The 22,703-nt window shown below is 47.0% G+C and overlaps 1 protein-coding gene across 7 annotated transcripts in view; it reads left to right on the forward strand.

Annotated features, from left to right (window-relative positions):
* RALGAPA2 (Ral GTPase activating protein catalytic subunit alpha 2) overlaps nucleotides 1–22,703 on the forward strand; it is a 1,855,355-nt gene that overhangs the window by 1,177,562 nt on the left and 655,090 nt on the right. For all 7 annotated transcript variants that reach the window (XM_085612413.1, XM_085612412.1, XM_085612410.1 and 4 more), the window contains one exon: nucleotides 11,232–11,415. In XM_085612413.1, the coding sequence (XP_085468539.1) occupies nucleotides 11,232–11,415 (184 nt within the window). The remainder of the gene's footprint in view (nucleotides 1–11,231; nucleotides 11,416–22,703) is intronic.

Below are 22,703 nucleotides of genomic sequence, written 5' to 3' on the forward strand. Positions count from 1 at the left end.
CTTTCTTTGGCCCAGCAGGGCTCTGCTCTGGGCACCTTGAAGGGTTATCTTGCTGCAATCTCTGCTTTCTTGAGGCTTCCTGATCAGCCTTCTCTTTTCAAGTCCCCTGTTGTCTCCCGTTTTCTCAAGGGCATTACTCATATGTTCCCTTCGTAATGCCTCAGTGGGACTTGAACCTTGTTCTTACTTTTCTGATGTGCGCTCCCTTTTAGCCCCTTCACAACTGTCCACTTTGTCTACTGACTCTGAAAACTGCCTTCCTGGTGGCCATCACCTCCGCTAGGCGGGTGAGTGAGCTCCAGGCTCTGTCAGCTAAGCCTCCCTTCCTTTCGGTTCATCCGGATAAGGTTGTCCTCTGGACCCGTCCTTCTTTCCTTCCTAAAGTCGTGACTCCCTTTCACATCGGGCAATCTGTCACGCTGCCCACCTTCTTTCCGCCTCCGCCTCTGCATCCTTCTAAAGATGAAGAGAGGCTCCACCGTCTGGACCCCAAACGTGTGCTGTCATTTTATTTGGCTCGCACAAGCCAGTTCCGGGTGGACGACCAACTTTTTGTTGGATATGTAGGTGCGAAGAAGGGTAAAGTTTTGCACAAGCGGACCATCTCGCGGTGGGTCATGTTGTGTATTAAACTCTGCTATTCTTTGGCGAAAAAGGTCCCTCCTGTTGGGCTGCGAGCCCATTCCACCTGGGCCACTGCGGCGACGACTGCCCTGGGACGGGGAGTCCCCTTGTAGGACATCTGTCAGGCGGCGACGTGGGCTTCACTGCACACGTTCGCCAGGCACTATTGCCTGGACAGCCAAGTCCGGAGAGATGGCCACTTTGGCCGTTCTGTTCTCCAGGACTTTCTGGTGTGATCTTGGTTCGCAGACCCACCACCGGGGTTAGTATTGCTGGGGTATCTATTCTATGGTGAGGAATCTAACTAACATGTTTCTTTCAGATAAACAAGTTACTTACCTTCGGTAACGATGTATCTGTAAGAAACATTAGTTAGTTAGATTCCTCACCGACCCACCCAGTCTCTCCGTTCTGCGAACCGACATCTAGGGTTAAGGTTCTCCCGTTCAGGGCCCTAGATTTTTTGGCACCAGTGTCGGTCTCTTGCATGGCTCAGCGTCCCTGGCGCAGAAAGCTGTGTACAAGAACTGACGTCAGCGCGCAAGGGCGGCGTCTAAGTACTCCGACGTCATTCCGGCGCACTACGCCAACCACGGACGCGGAGCCGCAGACGACGCCTAGCGACGCGCAAGGGGTATTGCTACAAAAAACTTTCCGGATCCAGTCTGACGCCTGGGGATATTCTAAGGTGAGGAATCTAACTAACTAATGTTTCTTACAGATACATCGTTACCGAAGGTAAGTAACTTGTTCTACTATACCATTTTGTTCAGTTCACCTCTGCCTCTATTTGCTGGTCTGTGATTGATGCCTTCGAAATAGGCAGCGCGCACTGATTGATCCTTTCGGGTGATAGCAGTGGCCTAGCACTAGCTTTGTAAAGAGGCCTGGAATGCAGTTGACACCTCGGGCAATAAAATCCTTTTTCTTTTTTTTTTCTCAAGTCTGGGACTAGGTTGCGGAGTCTTTCCAGCCCCACATATTTAGCAGATCACCATTTTACAATCACCACATAGATAATTTTACAGAACAAATTGAGAGCTTTTAAAAACATACCACCAGAATAAAAACATAGGTCTAGCTTTCATTACTAGATGACTCAATTTTAACATAGTGCCGCACGCTTCTTGCCCCTTGTGTTATTTTCACAACATCATGCATGTTGGGAGTTGTAGTCATCCACATCCTGGACCCAAGTAGACTAAACCAGGACCAGATTACAATGGTTTATAAAAGGATACCACAAGGTTGTAATAACCGTCTCTGGACACATCAGCTCTTTCTTATTGCTAGACTGTCATAGAGACCTGGTGCAGGGAATCAAACTTTAAGAATACAATGCAGGACAACGGGGAGATAGACTCTGAGAATGGAAAACACGAGAGCGGACACTCTTCACATACACAGCTCTCAGCGCCAAAAGGGTGAGACTCTGGCACACTTGCAATCAGCAAATAAACCCTAACATAAGGCAACTTCACTACACACGTGCAACTGTCAGTGGCCAGAGGGCGAGGCAATGGCAGACCGCACACCAAACTAATACGTCATAACATAACACAGCCTAACTTTCTTTGCAAACCCAGGCTCCAGCCTTCAAGAAAGACCAGTGTCGGCTGTTAATGCACTGTCCAGCTAGCAGACAGCACTATGAATTAACATGAAATTATTACTAGAACAGGAAGATGAAAATGCAGAGAAAACCTGTTGGCCCTTCTCGTCCTATTATTTTCTGCTCTAATCCCATCCTCTGTAAATACCAATACCTCAGGTGTGGTATTTACCAGGTTTTGTCTTTCCTGACCTTTACGCACCACAGAATCTGGTAGAATGTGATGATGTGTAATAATGCATGCAGAACCCTGAATAATGCATTTCCCGGTGTGTTACTTGGCTAAATGTCTGTTGGAGAATAAAATTAATTGTCATATTTCTACAAAACTCATTGTGTGAAATTGGCACAGGAATCCAGTTATGGACCCCGAATCCATGCTGCAGTGGGTGACTTTACTTGTCATTTCGAAGTAGATCGCTGCTTTGTGGATGAAATGAACCAGGCAAGAATGGGTCCTGGTTTCATTTGCAGCCTGCTTTTGGTTTTACCTCTGGTTACTTAATTTGTTGCGGGGTGTTAGCACGCCCCGATCTTGGCACTCTGCCTTTTTGTTTCAGGCACAACGGGTTGTGGAATGCAAGGCCGTTTCTTGAAGGATAGCGGGAAAGGTTGCATTTTGCACAATACTTGACACGTTGTGAAATACGCGTGAATCACTCATTTACCTGCAGCTGTGGTACGAATCTCTTTACTCACTGGAAGACTTGCCCTGCTATCACAGACTTGCCAATTGACACGGCGACATCGGGCGCCACACATTTTCAGAACTCTTTTTCACTTGTTCGTATGCTGAAATCCCAATATCACACTATGAGAATGGGGTGAGCTGGAATACATAGAGTAGTTTTCCAATTTGTGTGATGGAAACTCTGTACCCTTGTCCATTCAGGCTTTCGCATTCTACCCAAACTCTAGAGGCAGGCTCAGAACCCATTGTTTTTAGGTCGAAGCCTACCATACAGCACACCTGAAGGCTTCTTGGGAACGTTTTTAAAGCTGGCCTAAGAATGCATTCCACCTATTGCTTACCATTGGCTTTGTGTTTAACTCACATGGGCTTGCTTTATTTGTTTTAGGCTGTCCAGCATGTCTTTGCCCCTCCTGTGGAGCATAACCTTTTTAGTGTATTCTTCCACACGTGTTCACTTTCTTTAAACAGGCTTTTAAATTTGGTTCTTATCTTGTCACATTTGCTGGGCATGCAAAGAGAGTGGCCAAGTGTCAGGCTTTGCCTTCCAGGGTGCTTGGTGTTTACTTTTCTTTCTCTGACTTCAAAGTTAGAGGAGTTGCACTTTATCTGACAATCTGGGATTGTGTGAAAGGAAAGACTTTCCTCTAGCACACAACAAAACTCAAATGTCTGTAAATGAGCTATGCAAATATTTCAGAATATAACCAAATTAGGAAAGCCCAAATGAAGCAAATATTTTTGTAATTCTGAAGTGGGCTGCAAACAAATATTTCAATATGATAAAAAATAAAGCAATACAGTAGGTGATGCCATTTCCACACTTTTGTGCAGTATCGTTTTATCAGTAAAACTGTGTCTGTGCAAATCTAATGGTAATTTCATTGAAACTGTGTTATCTGTAATATCTGATAGAGGCATCTGGCCGCAGATTCCTTACCTTTGAATTTCCTAGGCATCAGGCTGGTTCCGGAAGATTTTTCTTCGAGCAATATCCCTGCACATCGGTAGGTGGTGTTGGTTAACTCTGCGTGATGTCGTCGTCGTCACGCTGGACGTGACATCTACATTACCTGTATAGGAACTACTTAGACACGCTGACATCCGTTCTTTTTTTTCCGCATCAGTGATCCGTGAAGAGAGTTACACTCTGTCACGTTGACTGGATTTTAAAAACATTTTGTCATCTCCCTTTTAGTGTGTAGGTACCATGTCTAGAAAGACTTCAAGGTTCAAGCCGTGCAGCGCCGGTCATTGGGCCATGTCAGTGATGGGCCCCCATTTGGTTTGTCTGGAGCGTGACTTTGTGGTCCGACTGCCGAGCCATGGCTCAGAAGTCTTTGAGGGAGCGGTCCCTAAACCTGCTCGCGTCCCTGTCAAGAGGAAGGTCCCGGCACTGCTCCAGGAGTCCCAAGTCCTCTTCTTCCCATTCGAAATCATCAGGAAATTCAGGTAAGAGGCACAAAAAAACACAAGAAATCGAAGAGTGCTTTGACTTCTCCCATTCTATCGGCCGGCAAGACAGAGGAGCCTCTGCATTCAAGGCCTCGTTCTGTGGCACCTGTGCCTGGGTCGGCTCTGCGCCTCCTGAGAACTGGAACACCCCCTACCCAACTTAGAGACTTTTATGAGGCCATGCGCCTCATTTTTAGGTGGCCTGACCCCACCGGCGTACCTTTGGGACCCGTGGGGTTGGAGGGGGACCCATCTGATTCCGCACCAGCGGCTCCGGCATTGATAGCCTTCTATGGATCTAGGAATGGATCCGGACAGGTGCCGGTAGTGCCATTGCGACCTTTCCAGGCGCCTGCCCCAGCGCTAATGGTCCAGATGCCGTCTGCTTCCACCAGCGATTTCAACCCCATTCTGATTCCCGACTACCCAGAGCCAGTATCGCGTCGACCAATGCCGAATCCAACGCCGACACACCCTCCCGGTCCTAGGTAGGTTCCTGAAGGGCTAGGTGTAGGAGAAGATTGGGAGGGGTTGCTGACCCTTTAGAAGACCAGCCTGATGAGGAAATGGACTGGTATGAGGAATTGGGTGAGGCCAGTGGACTGTATACTTCTCCAGATATTGGCATGCTGTCTCCCCCTACCATGGCTACGGGGGAGGATGCGACGTATGCTATGATGGTGGAAGGGCAGCGGAGGTCCTTGGCTTTCAGCTTCCTTCTGTGGCGCTCAAGACCAACATCTTGACACAGGTGCAACAATCAGGAGTTTCTTACTTGGAACCCCTTCTTTCCTTTATTGAGGCCCTCATGAAAATTCTACTGGGAACCTGGTTCAAGCCCAGCACAGGGTCTTCTCAAAATAGGGCGATTGCCTGCTACCACCGCCCTGCTCTGGGCGACCCAGATTTCCTCACTACCCACTCTACCCCAGAGAGCTTGGTAGTCCAAGCATCTACGTCCCATGGCGCATTCCTTTCCGCTCCCTCGGATAGGGACTTCAAGAGGTTGAATAGTTGGGGCATGAAAGTTTTTTCTTCCACCAGCCTTGCATTTCGGTCGGTGAACACTGCAAGCTTAGTGGGCCGTTAGTCCCACACTCTGTGGGAAATGGTTGCACAAGGGCTGCCACAGGTCTCTGAGGAGGCCCAGGCCATCCTTTCCCAAGCAGTGTTAGATGGGAAAGATGCATCAAAGATCGCCATTCAATGTGGTTTAGACACGCCCGACTCGCTAGGCACAGTGATTGCATCAATAATTGCTGTCAGACGCCACACCTGGCTGAGAACATCTGGCTTTTGGGGGCCGTACAAGTCTCGCTCATGGAAATGCCCTTTGATGGCATCCATCTCTTTGGAACAAGGCAGAGACAGCGCTGGAGCGCTTTAAGGACTTGCACGCAAAGTCTAAGTCCTTGGTCCTCTCAGTGAATGCACATGCCCAGTTTGCCTTTCACTTCTTTCGTGCCTATCGAAGGGGCATCAGCCGCGCCAACCATATCCTAGGCACCGAGCCACGCAAGTTCATCAACCGCTGCGCATCTGCGGAGGTGGTTTGTTTCGATCATGTGGGTCGGGCGGCCAGAGGTTGGATCAGACCACCACCCCCGGCAGTTTCAGCCTTCAAACCCTCCTAGTCCCGGCTTTCCAGACCATGGGCGTCCAGTTGGTGTCAGGATCAGCCATCATCTACACCACTGGCAGACCTCACATAGGACAGGTGGGTTATCTAGATAGTTTGAAATGGCTATTCCCTCCCCTTCAAGACCAGCCCTCCCTCCATCCTACGACCGGCTGAAGGAGGATCATTTGATTTTGCTCCTGGTAGACGTCATGACTCTTGGCCAAGGAAGCCATAGAGAGGATTCCGGCGCCAGAAGTAGGCTGTGGTTGTTATTACCGCTACTTTCTGGTTCCAAAAAAGGACAAGGGCCTTCTTTCGTATCCTAGGCTTATGAGCCCTCAACTACTTCCTCAAAAAGGAAAAATTCAAGATACTCACATTAGCTCAGGTCTTGTCTGCCCTGGCCCCTGGAGACTTGATGGTAGTGTTGGACTTGCAGGATGCATATTTTCACATTCCCTTTCTGCCTGCCCATCGGCGCTACCTGCAGTTTATAGTGGGCCATAAGCATTTTCAGTTCACCGTGCCCCCTTTTAGCATTACCAGCGCCCCTCAGGTGTTCACTAAGGTGATGGCAGGGTCTCAGCTCATCTACGCAAATCATGGTTGCCAGTCTTCCCCATATCTCAACGGCTGGCTGTTGAAAGCGGGCTCGCACCAGGCTGTCGTATCCCACCTCCAGACAACAGCAAACCTCCTGGATTCGCTGGTATTCACTATGAACGTCCCAAAATCACACCAGACTCCCTCTGAAATGCTCCCTTTCATCAGAGCCGTTCTGCACACAGTGCAGTTTTAGGCTTATCCTTCCAAATGGGGAGTCCAAGATATTCAGGCTATGATACTGATGTTTCAGCCTCTATCCTGGATTTCAGTGAGAATGCCTTTGAGGCTGCTGGTCCTCATGACCTTCTGCATCCTGCTAGTGGCACATGCCAGGTGACATATGTGGGCTCTGCACTAGGACCTGAAGTTCCAGTGGGCGCAGCATCAAAGAATTCTCTCTGACATGGCCCGATCTCGCAGGGAACTGCACGAGACCGGCAGTGGTGGCTGACGAACCGCAATTGGGGCAGTGGGAGACCCTTTCCTTTCCCCGACTAGATCTCACAGTAATGACAGGTGCATCACTTCTGGGATGGGGCAGCAATCTGGAAGAGGTGTAGAACTCAGGACTCTGGTCTCCGGTGGAATCTAGACTCCACATCAACATGCTAGGGTTCTCTGAGATCAGATTAACATTGAAAGCCTTTCTACCCTCCATCAAAGGATAGCTAGTTCAAGTGTTCACAGCCAACACTACTGCCATGTGGTACTGCAACAAACAGGGCGGAGTGGGGTCAAGGGCTCTTTGTCAAGAGGCCCTGCTTCTATGGACATGGCTGGATCAGCAGGGCATATCCTTGCTGGTTCAACACCTGGCAGGTTCCCTGGACGCCAGGGCAGACAAACTCAGCCGTCAGTGCCTAGCGGATCACGAGTGGTGTCTCCATCCGGAGGTGGCTCTAGGTCTCTTTCAGCTACTGGGGAGAGCCTTGGTTAGATCTGTTTGCCTCTGCAGAGAACATGCAGTTTTGTGCACTTGAGTTTCCAAGGCAGCTCTTCCTCAGAGACGATTTTTGTCTCGAGTGGAGCTCAGGCCTCCTGTATGCCTTTCCGCCCACACCACTTCTCCCCAGAGTTCTGAAAAAGATCAGGAACGACCGGGCCCAAGCCATCCTTGTGGCTCCGGACTGGACATGTACAATCTGGTATCCCGAGCTTTTGCACATGAGCACCGATCCTCCAATCAGGCTGCTCCTTCAGGAGGATTTTCTGTTGCAGTAACAGGGGAGGGTCCTCCACCCAACCTCTTGTGTGTAGATTGAGCGTTGGCAGTTGATAGCTTTTGGCCTTCCTCCTGATGTCTGTAATGTTCGTTCTGGCAGCCAGACTTTCCTCCACTAAGAAGGTATACACCTGCTGTTGGAAGAAATGTTGTATTATATTTTACAGAAAAGTCTATTGACCCTCTGTCTGCTTCCTTTCCTGATATTTTGCCTTTTATTTTGCCTCTTGCACAGCAGGCTCTGCTTTGGGGCACCTTGAAAAGGTATCTTTCAGCTTTGTCTGCTTTCCTGAGGCTTCCAGACCAACCCTCCTTTTTTAAATCCCCCCTTATACATAGATTCCAGAAAAGCTTTGTACATATGTTCCCACCTGCCCATTTCATTATGTTTCAGTGGGATCCTAATTTGTTTCTCACTTTCCTCATATGCGCTCCTTTTGAAGCCTTCATAATTGTCCCCTCTGGCTGCTCACCATCAAAACTTTTTTTTTTTTTTGATAAACACATTTTGATGTTTTGTAACCAAGGAAGATGAAAAATTACATCAAAGTGACACGTTAATATCTTGGTATAGAAAAGGATATAGCGTTTGATCAAAGCAGCGAAAATTGGATATCGCAATATATATTTACACAAATCAGCATCCACATCCCAATGGCAGGCGTGATCTCAAGCGAATTGGCCCAACAACTTTCCCCAGACTCGCCCATGTTAATTGGGGCAGCCCCGTGCCTCTCAGACAGGTTTTTCTTGCTGTGCGCACCAGTATACTCCCCGGCACCATAACGAAATAGTTGATGGACCAGAAGATGCCCATCAAGCGACAATATCACGTTTGGACACCAGGAGGGCCATGCCTAGAAACAAACATCCTTCTTAGTGACAATTACATTTGCTAGGAGGGTGAGTGTGCTGAAAGCTTTATCGTCCAAGCCCCTCTTTCTGATGATATTCCCTGACAAATTGTTGTTTCGATCTAGGGCCTCTTTTTTTCTGAAAATCTGTTACCTTGCTCACTTTCTACGCCCCTTGCATCCCTCTAAAGAAGAGGAGCAACTCCACCATCTGGACACAAACAGAGCATTGTCATTCTACCTTGACCGCAAAAAAGAGTTCCGGGTAGACAACCAACTCTCTGTAGGGTACGCTGGATTGAAGAAAGGTCAGGCGGCGCAGAAGAGGACTATCTCACGATGCGTTGTCCTTTGCATCAAGATTTGCATTCTCTGGCAAAGAAGAAGCCTCCTGACGGCTTAAGGGCTCATTCCACCAGAGCCAAGGCCGCTACCACTGAGCTGCAACCTGGAGTCCCAGTCCGTGACATCTGTCAGGCGGCATCGTGGGCATCTCTGCACATGTTTACTAAGCATTAGGTATCTGTTCAGAGGTAATGAATCTGCAGCTAGATGTCTCTATCAGATGGGCAAGTTACTTACCTTCGGTAACACCTTATCTGGTAGAGACATGATCTAGCCACAGACTCCTTACAGACCCGCCTATCCTCATGTGTACAAGCTTCCAGGGTCAGGGTTGTTCTATTTCAGGGCCGCAATTTCTTAAAAACATACCAATGTCAGTGCTCTTCATGGCTCCGCATTTCTGGCGTGGAAAGTCATAAAAAGAAACTGACATCAGCGCGCCGAGGTGGCGCCTATATGGGTGACGCAGACGTCACTTCTGGCATTGCCGACGATTTCACGTGGAGCCGACTGACACCACCTACCGGCACGCATGGGTATTGCTCAAGGGAAAATCTTCTGGATTCAGTGCGACGCCTGGTAAATTCAAAGGAAAGGTATCTGCGGCTAGATCATGTCTCTACCAGATAAGGCATTACTGAAGATAAGTAGCTTGTCCGACAATGCAGTAGCTTGTCAGACAATGCACTACCACACCATGCATACTCCACACTACGCCACTCCAGTCTATGAAAGTCTCCACCAGTGTATGCCGCTCTACGCCCCTCCACGACACTCTACGCCTATCCATGCCACTCTACTACTCTCTAATCTACTCTACGCCGCTCTACTTCACTTTACACCTCTCCGCGACTCTCTGCTCTGACACACTACTCTACGACACTCTAATGTACTCCACCCTACTCCACTTTATGCTACTTCACTCTACTAAACTCTATGGCGCTCCACTCTATGGCGCTCCACTCTATGGCGTTCCACTCTATGGCGTTCCACTCTATGGCGCTCCACTCTATGGCGCTCCACTCTATGGCGCTCCACTCTATGGCGCTCCACTCTATGGCGCTCCACTCTATGGCGCTCCACTCTATGACGATCCATTCTATGACGATCCATTCTATGGCGATCCATTCTATGACACTCTATAACACTCTACTCTGACAGTCTACTTTATGGCAATACACTCTACTACACTCTGCACCCCCTCCACTCTGACACTCCACTCCTTGACACACCACTCTTCGACACTCTACTCTGTTCCACTCCAGCAACTCCCTCTATGCCACTCCATTCCACTCTGCCCCACACTACCCCACTCTGACGTTTTACTCCACTGTTTGCCCCTCCACTGTTTGCCCCTCCACTTGTGTAAATGACACTTCACCTCACTCAACACCCCTCTTCCTCATGGCACCCCACACCCTCCTCCCTCACGACACCCTCCTCCCTCACGACACCCTCCTCCCTCACGACGCCCTCCTCCCTCACGACGCCCTCCTCCCTCACGACACCCTCCTCCCTCACGACACCCTCCTCTACGACACTCCAATCTATGACACAACACTCCACACACCACTCTTCGTCGCTCAACTCAGTGACACTCTACACCACTCTACCCTACGCCAGTCTACAACACTCTACGCCAGTCTACAATACTCTACGCCAGTCTACAATACTCTACGCCAGTCTACAATACTCTACGCCAGTCTACAATACTCTACACCAGTCTACAATACTCCTCTAACTTTTAGCCATGCTGAACAGCAGCCACAATGGTGTACAACATGGCTAAAACACATTGGCAAAGCCTATATCTCTTACATGGGCGAGACCTATTGACTTTGCCAATGCTTGTTCTTTGCGAAGTAAAAAAAAAAAGACGCCAATGTTTTTGGAAATTCAAACGTACTCAGTGGATTGTCTTCCCTCTGAACTATTCGTAGGTGGACGAACAGGAGGATGCTGAATAGGCTACTTGCTCAGATTTCTGCAACACATACAGAGATTATTTGTAGTCCTCAAAGTCAGAAAAGCAAGGAGATCTCAGCTGTGTATCTGCAATGCACAGATTTCAGACTTGCCTTAACATTTTCAGGAAACTAGCTATTGGTTTCAGTTCAAATGTCTGATGCAGCCAGCACCACACTCATCAGTTGATCAAGATATATGTTATAAACGATACTGCTATACTTTTCTTCTGACAGGTACTGCACTGCTGTGCCTATGGTTCTACGACGTATACCCAGCAAAGTCATTACACGCTGAGTCTTGCAGATCTCACCTCCATTGATTATGATCCATTTTTGCCTTTGGGAAATGTCAAGAATTCAGAACCAGCTCAGCCATATTCATCTGCAGATTTCAATAACTTGCTTACTGTTGCTGAAGGTGAGTACCTCAAGAGTTACATATTTCTTGAATTTTAAATATAATTGAAATTGAACTGGAATATTTTTGCAGGGGTTGTGTGATTTGAGAAAGTTGTGCGTTCAGGTAACCCACCAGTGTGCTTACCTGCAATTCTCATGACATTTGTAATTGAAGGAAAGGAATGTTTTTTTCCATCTACTTGTAGCCTGGATGTGCTACTTCTAAGACCCGTGAACGGGAGCTAGTGTATATATATATATATATATATATATATATATATATATATAGCTGTATGTGTATGTCATTAGCAGCAGCATATGATTTTTTTGTAACATATTTTTATTGGCATTTTCAGGTTTATTGTAATATATATCAAATAAATCATTCAATCCATGAGATTGCTTATTACAGTATCCAATATCCCCCACAATTAATCATGAGTACAATAGTTGCTGGATACACAAGTTGTAAACCCTATGGGTCCTGGTAGTGAATATGCCACGTGAACTGGGGTAAAACACGGGAAGAGCTAGGGGTTGGGTATGGAAGATCGCGTCCGGACTCTCTTATCTGCCACTGGGTTAAGCGTGTGTGTGTGTATCGTGTCAATATCTTACAGCTGAGCAGCAGCAGCATATGATGCTGTGTGTTTGTTATTCTGTGGCCATTTCTCGGTCTGCTGCTTTGGAGCTTAGACATCAGATCTGCAGGTATTGTAGTAAAGGTAGATGCACTGCTGAAACTAACTTTTTGATTCAGATATATTCGCCTTTTCAGGTGTGTTTTATTCTTGCTCAATATTCGTTTTGTCAATGCTTTTTTAAATAATAAATTACATGAACATCGTGGGTGTGGTAAAACAATAATGTAATGAGATGCAAGGTTTGATACTAGACAAATTAACTTGCCTCAGACTAGTCCATTCAAGATTCAATGTGTATCTTGTTTATTGTAGTATTTTACATACAGGTTTTGGGGTCTTGAGGAAGTATAGTTGTCACTGATTGTGCTATCAATCTTCATGCTCTTGTGTATGTTCTTGGATCCGAACTATGCCTGGTTAGCTACTCAGTGCAGTTTGGTATACAAATTTGAGCAATGTCAGTGACCCAAAGCAGGAGTTAATAAATGACACCTAACTCATTCTGTGGCCAAATTGAATACCAAGGCTCCATGGTAAAGGAGAGGCTGGAAGAGGTAAACATGAGGAAGCAAGACGTTGTCTCAACGCTATGTGACAGTCAGAAATTCTAGATCAGAGGTAGAAGGTGAATGATACAAGGATGAATATCTGTCGTGGGTGAAGAGATAAGAGGAGAAGCCAAAGAAGGTGGCTTAAAAGGGTAAACAAAGGAGGTGGCCCAAGACTGAACATTGAGGGGCGACTACCAATAGCGGTATGGCAGGGTGCATGATAAGACTGGAAACTGAGTATGAGCAATTACCTTGTCAATACATGTTGAAAGAAACAGCTATCATGTGTCAATCCATAGGACTTTACAGATGCCCAAGTTACGTGTTTTAATGGCACAGAATATATCAAACTTTTGAAATGTGTGATTTTTTATTTTTTTTGCATTGTGCTATCATATAAGCAAGTTAATTGGCATTTTGCTTTTTCCGTCAGACCACCAAATGTGTTTTTCTGTACACAAAAATGAGTATATCATTTTGCTTCCTGGATTACTTTTACTGCTGTTCAAATCACCATGCAAAATATTTGTCATTTGTCTAGCTTAGTATCTGTTTGTGTTCACCTATGTCCATGAACATCTGTGCGACACAAAGTTGTATGTTAGATGTAGTATCCTTGCTTTGTTTTACATCACTTCATGTTACTACATTAGGCTAACAATACAAGTGTGTTGCATGTAAACATATGAATTTCCAGGCAGCCAGGTTAGTCCTCTAGTTCAATTAGAATCTTAGGTCTATGCATTATCAGCACTGTTCTTACGAGCTCAACAAGAGACCGTATACTTTTAAGCAAATAGCTAATAGAAAGGCTGGACGTAGTTGAAATAGAGGGGACGTCGCCCCTTTCTACAGTGCTGCTCAAGAGCTTGCTCTACATTTAGCTTTCCTCTTACCATAGACTTGTGTGAAGTTGCAAGATCGAGCTCTTCCCTTATCTTAAACCTTTACAAATTAATGAGCGTGCAGTACAAATTTGCGGTCCATTGCATTTACATCCTGCCTCGTCATAAGATTCATAATTAAATTGTTGTTTCACCTATTTGCAGTACATTTGTTTTCCACAACGCTTGTTCCTGCCACGAGGAAAATCGAAATTTCCTAAAGATCTAAATCCCATACTGCCTCATATTACTAAATTATATTACTGGAGAATGCTTTTGGTGCCAGTGTTCTGCTTCTTTATTTCCCCAGGCATTTGTTCATCTTGCAGTGGGATTTTCTCTATAGATTCCTCTGTGCTGAACTAACGATGGAATCCACACCAAAGCTAAGTGATTGAGCGCTAGCCAGCCTCTTTAAATTAGACCTATTTAACACTGTAAGCAACTCTAGCATTTATCATCCAGGAGAAGCATCTAGGGCTGGCCCTTCTCGGCTACAGTTTTCATTTGTGCCCAAAAACAAAATGTGTTTTTTGAAGAGTTAATCCCAACGCACTGAACTTTTGAGGCCAAAAGGAAATGTATTGGGATTTCTTAACCCGAGGATAGAGCACTTCAAAGTTAATTTGTATTTGTTTTTTTAGATCCTCCTCATCTTTTGGAAAAAAAAAATGTTTTTATTCGTTTTATGGAACTTAACAATCAGTAAAAGAAATTCAACATACAATAGCAATAAAATAAAGCTGCAATAAGTCCATCCTTGCAGGATCACAGTAGAAAACAAGACAAAATTAGACCTCAAAGGATCATCACACTGATAAGAGTGATTCTGAGTAAGAGCTCGGTGTTTTTCAAGTGTCACAATTTAAGAGGCACACAGGTTATCAACAGGTATCTCTATTTTTTATTAATTTTCCAGACGGTTTCAGGACTTATTTTTGTTATATTTTACGGAGAGATTTTCAATGCCATATCAGTGCAAGATGCTGAGATTTGCATCATCGTTTGCAGGGTCAGATTCGTAGCTCCTGCCTGAAGGAATCCGAAAAAAAGTAGCACCACATGGAAACTTTCAAGAAAGGGATATGAATTAACTTAAGTACACTTATTATTTGTTAATGAATCCATTACATTTACTTTGTGTTAAAATCAATCCGAAGAACACATAGTCATTTAAATGGCTAATTGATGTAATTGCCCTGGCCTTATTTTACAAAAACGAAAAGCAATCATTGATCCCATTGTCACGTTTTTACCAGAGCTATTCTTTGTTTACATTTAAAACAAAAAATAAGTAGTGAAAATGAATTTCATCAAGCAAGCACATCATTGGTTTGTAGCTCACTTGAAACAAAAGAACCTCCTCTGTGACGTGTATGTCCGTCCTGCATACAAAAGCGCAGGCAGAGCAAGCTTCAACAGAGAGGATGTTATTTGAGTGAGATTGAAAGAAGGTGCCATAAATCTTCATCCGCAAATGCAATGAAAGCTGAAAGCAGAGGTAGAGGTTACGCAAATACAGCACAAAAGGTGAAACACAAAACTTCGGGTTCTATTTGTTACACTCAGAATATATTAGCTATCTATGTGTGATCATTTTCCTTGATGCTGGTTTAACGTATCTGCTAACTTACACCTTAGACTGTTCTGATTTGTACTGCCAGACAAGGAGTCTAGGACATTGTATGCCTTAGATCACAAAGCTTTTGCCTTGGGTACTCCACACTAAAGCTTTCTAAGACGTGATGCCCTTCGGGTTTCTGAAGCATCTACTGAAGGACATTTATATATTTTGATTGGATCACCTGCAGAGAGTCCTCACACATATAACATCTTGAGGACTAACCATAACACAGTTGATTTGGTAACCAGATCAGTGGGTCTTGGCTATGTCCCTTTGTAGATAAACATGGATAGCTCAGTATTTTAGGAGGATGGATGCCCTATTTGGCTCAAAATGTAAAGCACTTCAAATCCTTGTGCATGGCGTCCATAATGAAGATAATGAAGAGAAGGCAGACATTTGCTCACACCTCCTAATACTAGTGTTCACTTCTATCGCGAAATTCAAAATGCCAGTGGCATGAACACTTCACAAGTGACTGACTTGAATTCACCCTTAGGGCCCCCCAGTGGTGAATCATTGAGCTGCAGAGGTACTGAATTTAAAGTTCTTTGCAGTTGAAACCAAAGCCTACCTTCTGACCAAAATTTTGCATTCTGGGCCTTTGACCATAGAACCTTTACTGCTTTTAATTAAACCCTTACCGACTACATCATGGTGGCCTGGTCTAAGCCTTGCTTGACCGTGCCAGAGTCATCCTATTTCTGGATGACACTGACCTGCAGCAGGTGTTAACTTTCCTGACATCCGACTTTTGAGAGGCTTATAGTGCAGGCTGCTATGAGCAAAGTCAATCCAAACCAATTTCTTAGTGCTCCAACAGACAGAGAATTGAAAAGGATAGTTGCTATTTGGCAAGAAGATCTTTTCATCCCCCTAACCAGCACTTTGATCCTTGAATGCTGTTCGTCTCCGGGGTTGCTACACTTGCACCCATTAGGGTATTGCAAATGAGATTTTACCCACTTTGCCTGAAGAGTTGCATAATTCCCTGACCCGGATATTACAGGGTGGCCAGGATGCTGACAAATATCTTATATGGTCCAGCCTGGATACCACATTTACTATGGGCATCAGTGTTTTAATTTGACAGTGCAGTTAGATGTGTACCACTGGATTTTCAGACATGCCCACGCCTCACGGAGTGACATGCCCTTTGGTGAGGCTACATTGTTTGGCAAACAGACAGATTTTGTGCTAGAATGCTTTTTGGATAGCAAAGCTACAGCTGCTTCATTGGGTCTGCTTTCTGCTGCCCTTGAATTTCATCAGCAATATAAAAAATGTTATGTTTACTCGAGAGGACTCTCCTGTTATCTGAAGAAGCCCTCACAGTTTTTCCAACAGCCAGTTCAACCTTTTTGCGATTCCTGGATTAGGTGCTGTTGTAAGGGACAAGGCCACTAACACCGACAGCAGTCCTCTTTTTTACCTGCTTACAAGGCTTTTTAGTTATTCCATCATCAGCAGCTTATGGCCAGTAGACTGTAAGATACAGTACGGTGTACCCCACTGGCACTATATTAGGTCAGATCAGTGAGACCTTCAAATCCACTCACATTCGTCTGGTTTCTGTTAAGCTATCTGCTGTTATTATGTCCAAGGAAGTGAAGATATTACTTGCCAACGGGGTTATCAGACTCTTATCCAAGGTGGAGAGGGGAACTGAGTTTCTAATCCAGGTAATTCCTGATCCCCAAGAAGAAATGGGCCCTGAGACTGATTGTGGACCTCAGAGTATTGAACAAGTTCAAAATGAAGATACTCCCTCAGGTTGTGATGGCATTAGACCCCAAGGACTTGATAGCATCCCTGGACCTCCAGGATGTGAGCGTTCAGATGCCAGTACGGCAGTCCCTTCAAAAGTATCTCCACTTTGTAGTGGAGTTGGACAGCTTCAATTTACTGTCCTTCCCTTGGGCCTGATATCACACCCCCTTTTGTTTTAAATTATTATAACGAAGGTCACTTAATTGGCGATGGCCCATTTTCACAGACTGGGGTTCCACATATTCCCTTAGCTTGACGACTGGCTTTTGAACGTAGATTTCCTTCAGCTAGTCTCGGACCAGCCTCGAATAGTGTTGTCATTACTGTATTCTACTAAGGCACCCAAGTCCCATTTTCTTCGATCTTAGAGTCCCTTCATTAAGGCCAAACTGGACACTATCACCCTTAAGTCTTTTCCACTGCCGCAGAAAGTCAGTGCTGTGATCCTGATGTTTCAAGCAAGAGCTAATATGAAACCCATACCAGTTCTAAGATTTCTTGTTCTTCTAACATCTTGCATCATTCTGGTGCCTCACACCTATTTACATATGCAAGGCCCTTCATGGGAATCTTTGCAGTGGGCGCACCATTGATTCTGCCTCCCAGACCAGATTCACGTCTCTGATGTGGTGGCCCTAGATCGTCAATGGTGGATGCCAGCCTGAATTGTGGTATTAATTTCTCTCCTCCTTGGGAAGCCTTGGTGGTGACAAATGTGTCCACTCTGGGGTGGGTAGGTTATCTGGACAATGTGGAGCAGCATCATCAAATTAGTCTATTGATGCTAACACTCCACCCTTCAATGGCAAGAAGATACAGGTGGTGACAGACAATACGACTGCCATGTGGTATTGCAATAAGCAGGGCAGATTGGGGTCATGTGCCCTCTGTCTGGAGACTCTGAGGTGGTGACAGTAGCTGGAACTTCACTAGATCTCCTAGATGCTTATCCATGTTGCAGGATCCTTCAGCATCAGGGCAGGCTAACTCAGTGGGTATCTGTTTGAAATGGGGGTCTCTATTTGGCAGAGGTAGGTACCTTTGCCCTAATAGGGACTCTTGCTTTTAGTCAGGGTAAGGGGGAAACACACTGGGTAGCTTGGCACGAGCAGACAGACTTATCTCAAAGACAATGTGTAAAGTATTTGTACTCAAAACACACAGTAATACAGTGATAACACCACAAATTGACACCACGCTAGTTTAGAAAAATAAAGTATCTTTATCTAAACTCAACAAGGCCAAAACGGCAAAAATCCAACATAAATGTGATAAGAATAGGACTTTAAAAATGTTTCAAACAACTTGGTCCATAGAAAACTATGGATGCGTGATTTCTCACAAAGTACCTGTAGATGTGTCAAAATTCACAAGGCCAAACAGCCGCAGAGATGGGACGCATCAAAAACAGAGTTCCTGAGACCTTGGGCAGGCGATGCTACTGTAGGGAGAAGTGATACATCGATTTCAAGACGGTTCTGGTCTGCGGGTGGTGTGTCGGGAAAACTTGCTGCACAGGTACGATGCGTGCGATCGATGCGGCGGTGCTGCGCTGGTTTCTTCAGCCGCGATCCCTCGATGCGTCTGTTCTTGCGGCGATGCATGGAGATTCTTCTCGCACAGTGTCAGAAAAACAGCCGCAAGAAGAGTTATTTCTTCAGTTCTTTAGGTTTATTCCAGCTTCCAGAAGCAAGCACAACCTCCAGAGACCCAGAACTGGAACAGGCACCTCCTGGCAGGTCAGAACTCGGCAGCAGAGTTCAGGGGAGCTGGGGGTGAAGTCTTTGTGCTCCGCCGCCATGCCTGGCTGAGGACTACTGGATTCTTGGGGGATGTCCAGAACACCCTGATGGACATGCCCTTTGATGGCATTAGCCTTTTTGGCAACAATGCAGATAGTGCGTTGGAGGGTTTTAAGGACTCGCGGGCTACGGCCAAGTCCTTGTGCCTTTCGGCCACTTGCCCTCCTCAGTCTTCTGCTTTTTGCTCCTTTCGTGGCCACGGAAGGGGCGTCCCAACACGTTTGCTCCAGAGCCACAGGCCGCAGCAGCAGCAGTCTCAGCGCGGCCGTGGATGTGGGAGCCGCAGAGGCGGGTCAGGGGGCCAGCGAGCGGGTCAGTCCACCTCCACCCCGGCCACCACTGTCTCCAAACCTTCCAAGCCATTTTTTCAGGCCCATCAAACGCCAGTGGGCGGCAGGATTCACCATCACCTCCCCCACTGGTGCACCATCACAACGGACAGGTGGGTTTTACAAATAGTCCAGAAGGGCTACTCCCTCCCCTTCGAGACTACCCCTCCAGCCATGCCGCCCCAGTACCACCTCATGTCGGGGATCACTTGGCAATACTTCAACAGGACTTTGTGGCCCTCTTGGCCAAGGGGGCCATCGAGCACGTTCCTGCACCAGAAGTAGGTTGTGGTTGTTATTCCCGCTACTTTCTGGTGCCCAAGAAGGACAAGGGCCTGCGTCCTGTCTTAGACCTCCGGAATGTCAGTCGCTTCCTCCGGAAGGAGAAGTTCAAGATGTTAACTCTGGCTCAGGTCTTGTCTGCCCTCGACCCTGAAGACCGGATGGTAGCGTTGTATCTGCAGGACGTATATTTCCATATTCCCGTCCTGCCGGCCCACCGGTGTTACCTGCGGTTTACGGTAGACCACGAGCACTTTCAGTTCACTGTGCTCCCCTTTGGCCTTACCAGCGCCCCTCGGGTGTTCACGAAAGTGATGGCAGTGGTCGCAGCTCATCTGCGCAGATCAGGGGTTCCAGTCTTCCCCTATCTCGATGACTGGTTGTTGACTGCAATCGCCCCAGGCAGTCGGCTCCCACCTCCAAACTACGGCCGACCTTCTGCATTTGCTGGGGTTCGCCTTCAATGTGCCAAAGTCGCACCTGATTCCCTCTCAGAAGCTCCTCTTCATCGGAGCGGTTCTGGGTACGACGCTATTTTGGGTCTATCCTCTCGAACGGCGAGTCCAGGATATTCAGGCTCTGATTCCTATCTTTCGGCCTCTATCCTGGGTTTTGGTCAGGCGGACCCTGAGGCTGCTGGGCCTCATGGCCTCCTGCATCCTGCTGGTCGATCATGCCAGATGGCATATGCGGGCTCTGCAGTGGGACCTGAAGTTCCAGTGGGTGCAGCATCAGGGGAAACTGTCTGAGTCCGTCCAGATCGCAGAGGACACTGCAAAACAGTTGCAGTGGTGGCTCACGAACCGGCATTGGGTCATTGGCAGATCCCTCTCCCTTCCCCAACCGGAGCACACAGTGGTGACGGATGCGTCCCTCCTGGGATGGGACGGTCACATGGGAGAGGCGGAGATCAGAGGCCTCTGGTCTCCGGCAGAGTCTCGGCTCCATATCAACCTTCTGTAGCTTCTGGCGATCAGACTTGCACTGAAGGCATTCCTTCCCTCTGTCAAAGGAAGAGTAGTGCAGGTGTTCACAGACAACACCACCGCCATGTGGTGCTGCAACAAACAGGGCGGGATGGGGTCGTGGACCCTATGTCAGGAGGCTCTGTGCCTCTGGACATGGCTGAAACATCAGGGCATTTCCCTGGTGGTTCAACACCTGGCAGGTTCACTGAATGCCAGGGCGGATTAACTCAGCCGCAGGTGCATGATGGATCACGAATGGCGTCTTCACTCGGACGTGGCGCAAGGTCTCCTTCGACAGTGGGGAGAGCCTTGGTTAGAGCTATTTGCCGCCGAAGAGAACGTGCAATGTCAGCAGTTCTGCGCGTTGGAATTTCCAAGGCAGCACTCGCTTGGTGACGCTTTTCGTCGCGAGTGGCGTTGCGGTCTGTTGTATGCCTTTCTGCGTATACCACTTCTGCCCAGAGTGCTTTAGATGATCAGGCGGTTGTATGATTTTACAACTCATTTCGTTGCAACGCATGCGTTTACAACGTATGCGTTACAATGAGAATGCCATTAGTACGCATAACCTTTACCTCGAAAATGCCTTTACCACGCATGCTTTTACAACGTTTTTCGTTGTTAAACCATGCATGTTAATTGCATTTTCTTGCTAAAGATTATCTCCGATCCCTTCCCCTTCTCCATATACCGCTCTTAACTCTAAAGACTGCTTTCCTGGTTGCCATCCCCTCCACTAGGCGAGTGAGTGAGCTCCAGGCACTTTCTTGTAAACCTCCCTTTCTGTCGGTCCATCCGGACAAGGTTGTGCTCAGGACCCGTCCATCCTTTCTGCCAAATGTTGTCACTGCTTTTCACATCGGGCAGACCATCACTTTGCTCACCTTCTTTCCGCCTCCTTCTAGTGAGAAAGAGAGGCTCCACCGTCTGGACCCAAAACGTGCGCTCTCCTTTTACCTGATTCGCACACAACAGTTCCGGATGGATGACCAGCTCTTTCTTGGCTACGTTGGCGCCAAGAAAGGTCAGGCCGTACACAAGCAGACTATCTCCCGATGGGTCATCTTGTGTATTGAAGCCTTTTACTCTTTGGCTAAAAAGGAGCCTCCGTTGGGGCTGCGCGCCCATTCCACCAGGGCGATGGCTGCCATTACGACGTGGGATATGGTGTCCCCTTACAAGACATCTGTCAGGCAGCTACGTGGGCCTCGCTGCACACTTTCACTAAGCATAACCACCTGGACAGCCAAGTCCGGAGAGACGGCTTCTTTGGCCGTTCTGTTCTCCAAGACTTCCTGGTGTGATCTTGGTTCGCAGACCCACCACCGGGGTTGGTATTGCTGGGTATCTATTCTAAGGTAAGGAATCTATCATTATGTGTTTCTTTCAGATGAACAAGTTACTTACCTTCGGTAACGATATAGCTATAAGAAACATTAGTAGTGATAGATTTCTTACCACCCCACCCATCCTCCCCATTCTGCGAACTGATTTCTAGGGTTAAGGTCATCCCTTTCAGGGCCCTAGTTTCAAGGCACCAGTGGTCAGTATCTTGCATGGCTCTGCGTTCCTGGCGCGGAAAGTCGTGTACAGAACTGACAGCGCGCGAGGGCGGCGTCTAAGTAGCTGCCGCGACGTCATCTCCGCGACCACGACGCCAACGACTGACGCGGAGCCGCACGACGTCACCTTCCGACGCGCAGGGGTACTGCTGACGAAAACTTTCCGGATCCAGTCTGACGCCTGGGGGTAATTCTAAGGTAAGGAATCTATCACTACTAATGTTTCTTACAGATATATTGTTACCAAAGGTAAGTAACTTGTTATTTAGTATCCATGCCCTAGGTACCAAGGTACCGTTTACTAGGGACTTACAGATGTACTAAAGGTCTTTCCAATTGGGGGACAATTGAGCAGTAACCACCTTTCAGGGAAAGAGCACTGGCACTGGGGACATGGTTTCCAGGAACCCAGTGCACTTCAGTACAAATTGCATCAAATACCAAGCAAAAAGTGGGGGTGACCATGTCATAAAGGGACATTTTTCTACAGAGTCCTTATGGCTTATGATGTTGTATCCTTTCAAGGAGGCCCAACAAACCTCAGGCAACTTCCCAATAAAGGAAAGGGTCTGTTCCTGGTGCTTGGCAGTTTCCAATGCTGCCCACCTTCCAGTGCTGCACCCGCATGGATGTCAGCCCCAGTACCTATAGCGAAGTCTAAACCAGCTAGAGCACTGTCCCCTGTTTGCTCAGGCCCTTCTTTGGTGCTTATTTCAAAACTGATGGTGCAAGCTCGGGTCCTGGCAAAGGAATTTGTAGAAGAAAGAATTATGCACGTGGAAAAGGAGAAGATAATGGCTAATTTTAACAATAGTTCAAATTGTGAGCATTTCAGCTGGCCCCAAAGGTTTGCTTGCTTGAAGATTTTCAGTTCATATTCAGATGCCTTAG

This window comes from Triturus cristatus, chromosome 6 (assembly GCF_964204655.1).
Source record: "Triturus cristatus chromosome 6, aTriCri1.1, whole genome shotgun sequence".
Lineage (NCBI taxonomy): Eukaryota > Metazoa > Chordata > Amphibia > Caudata > Salamandridae > Triturus > Triturus cristatus.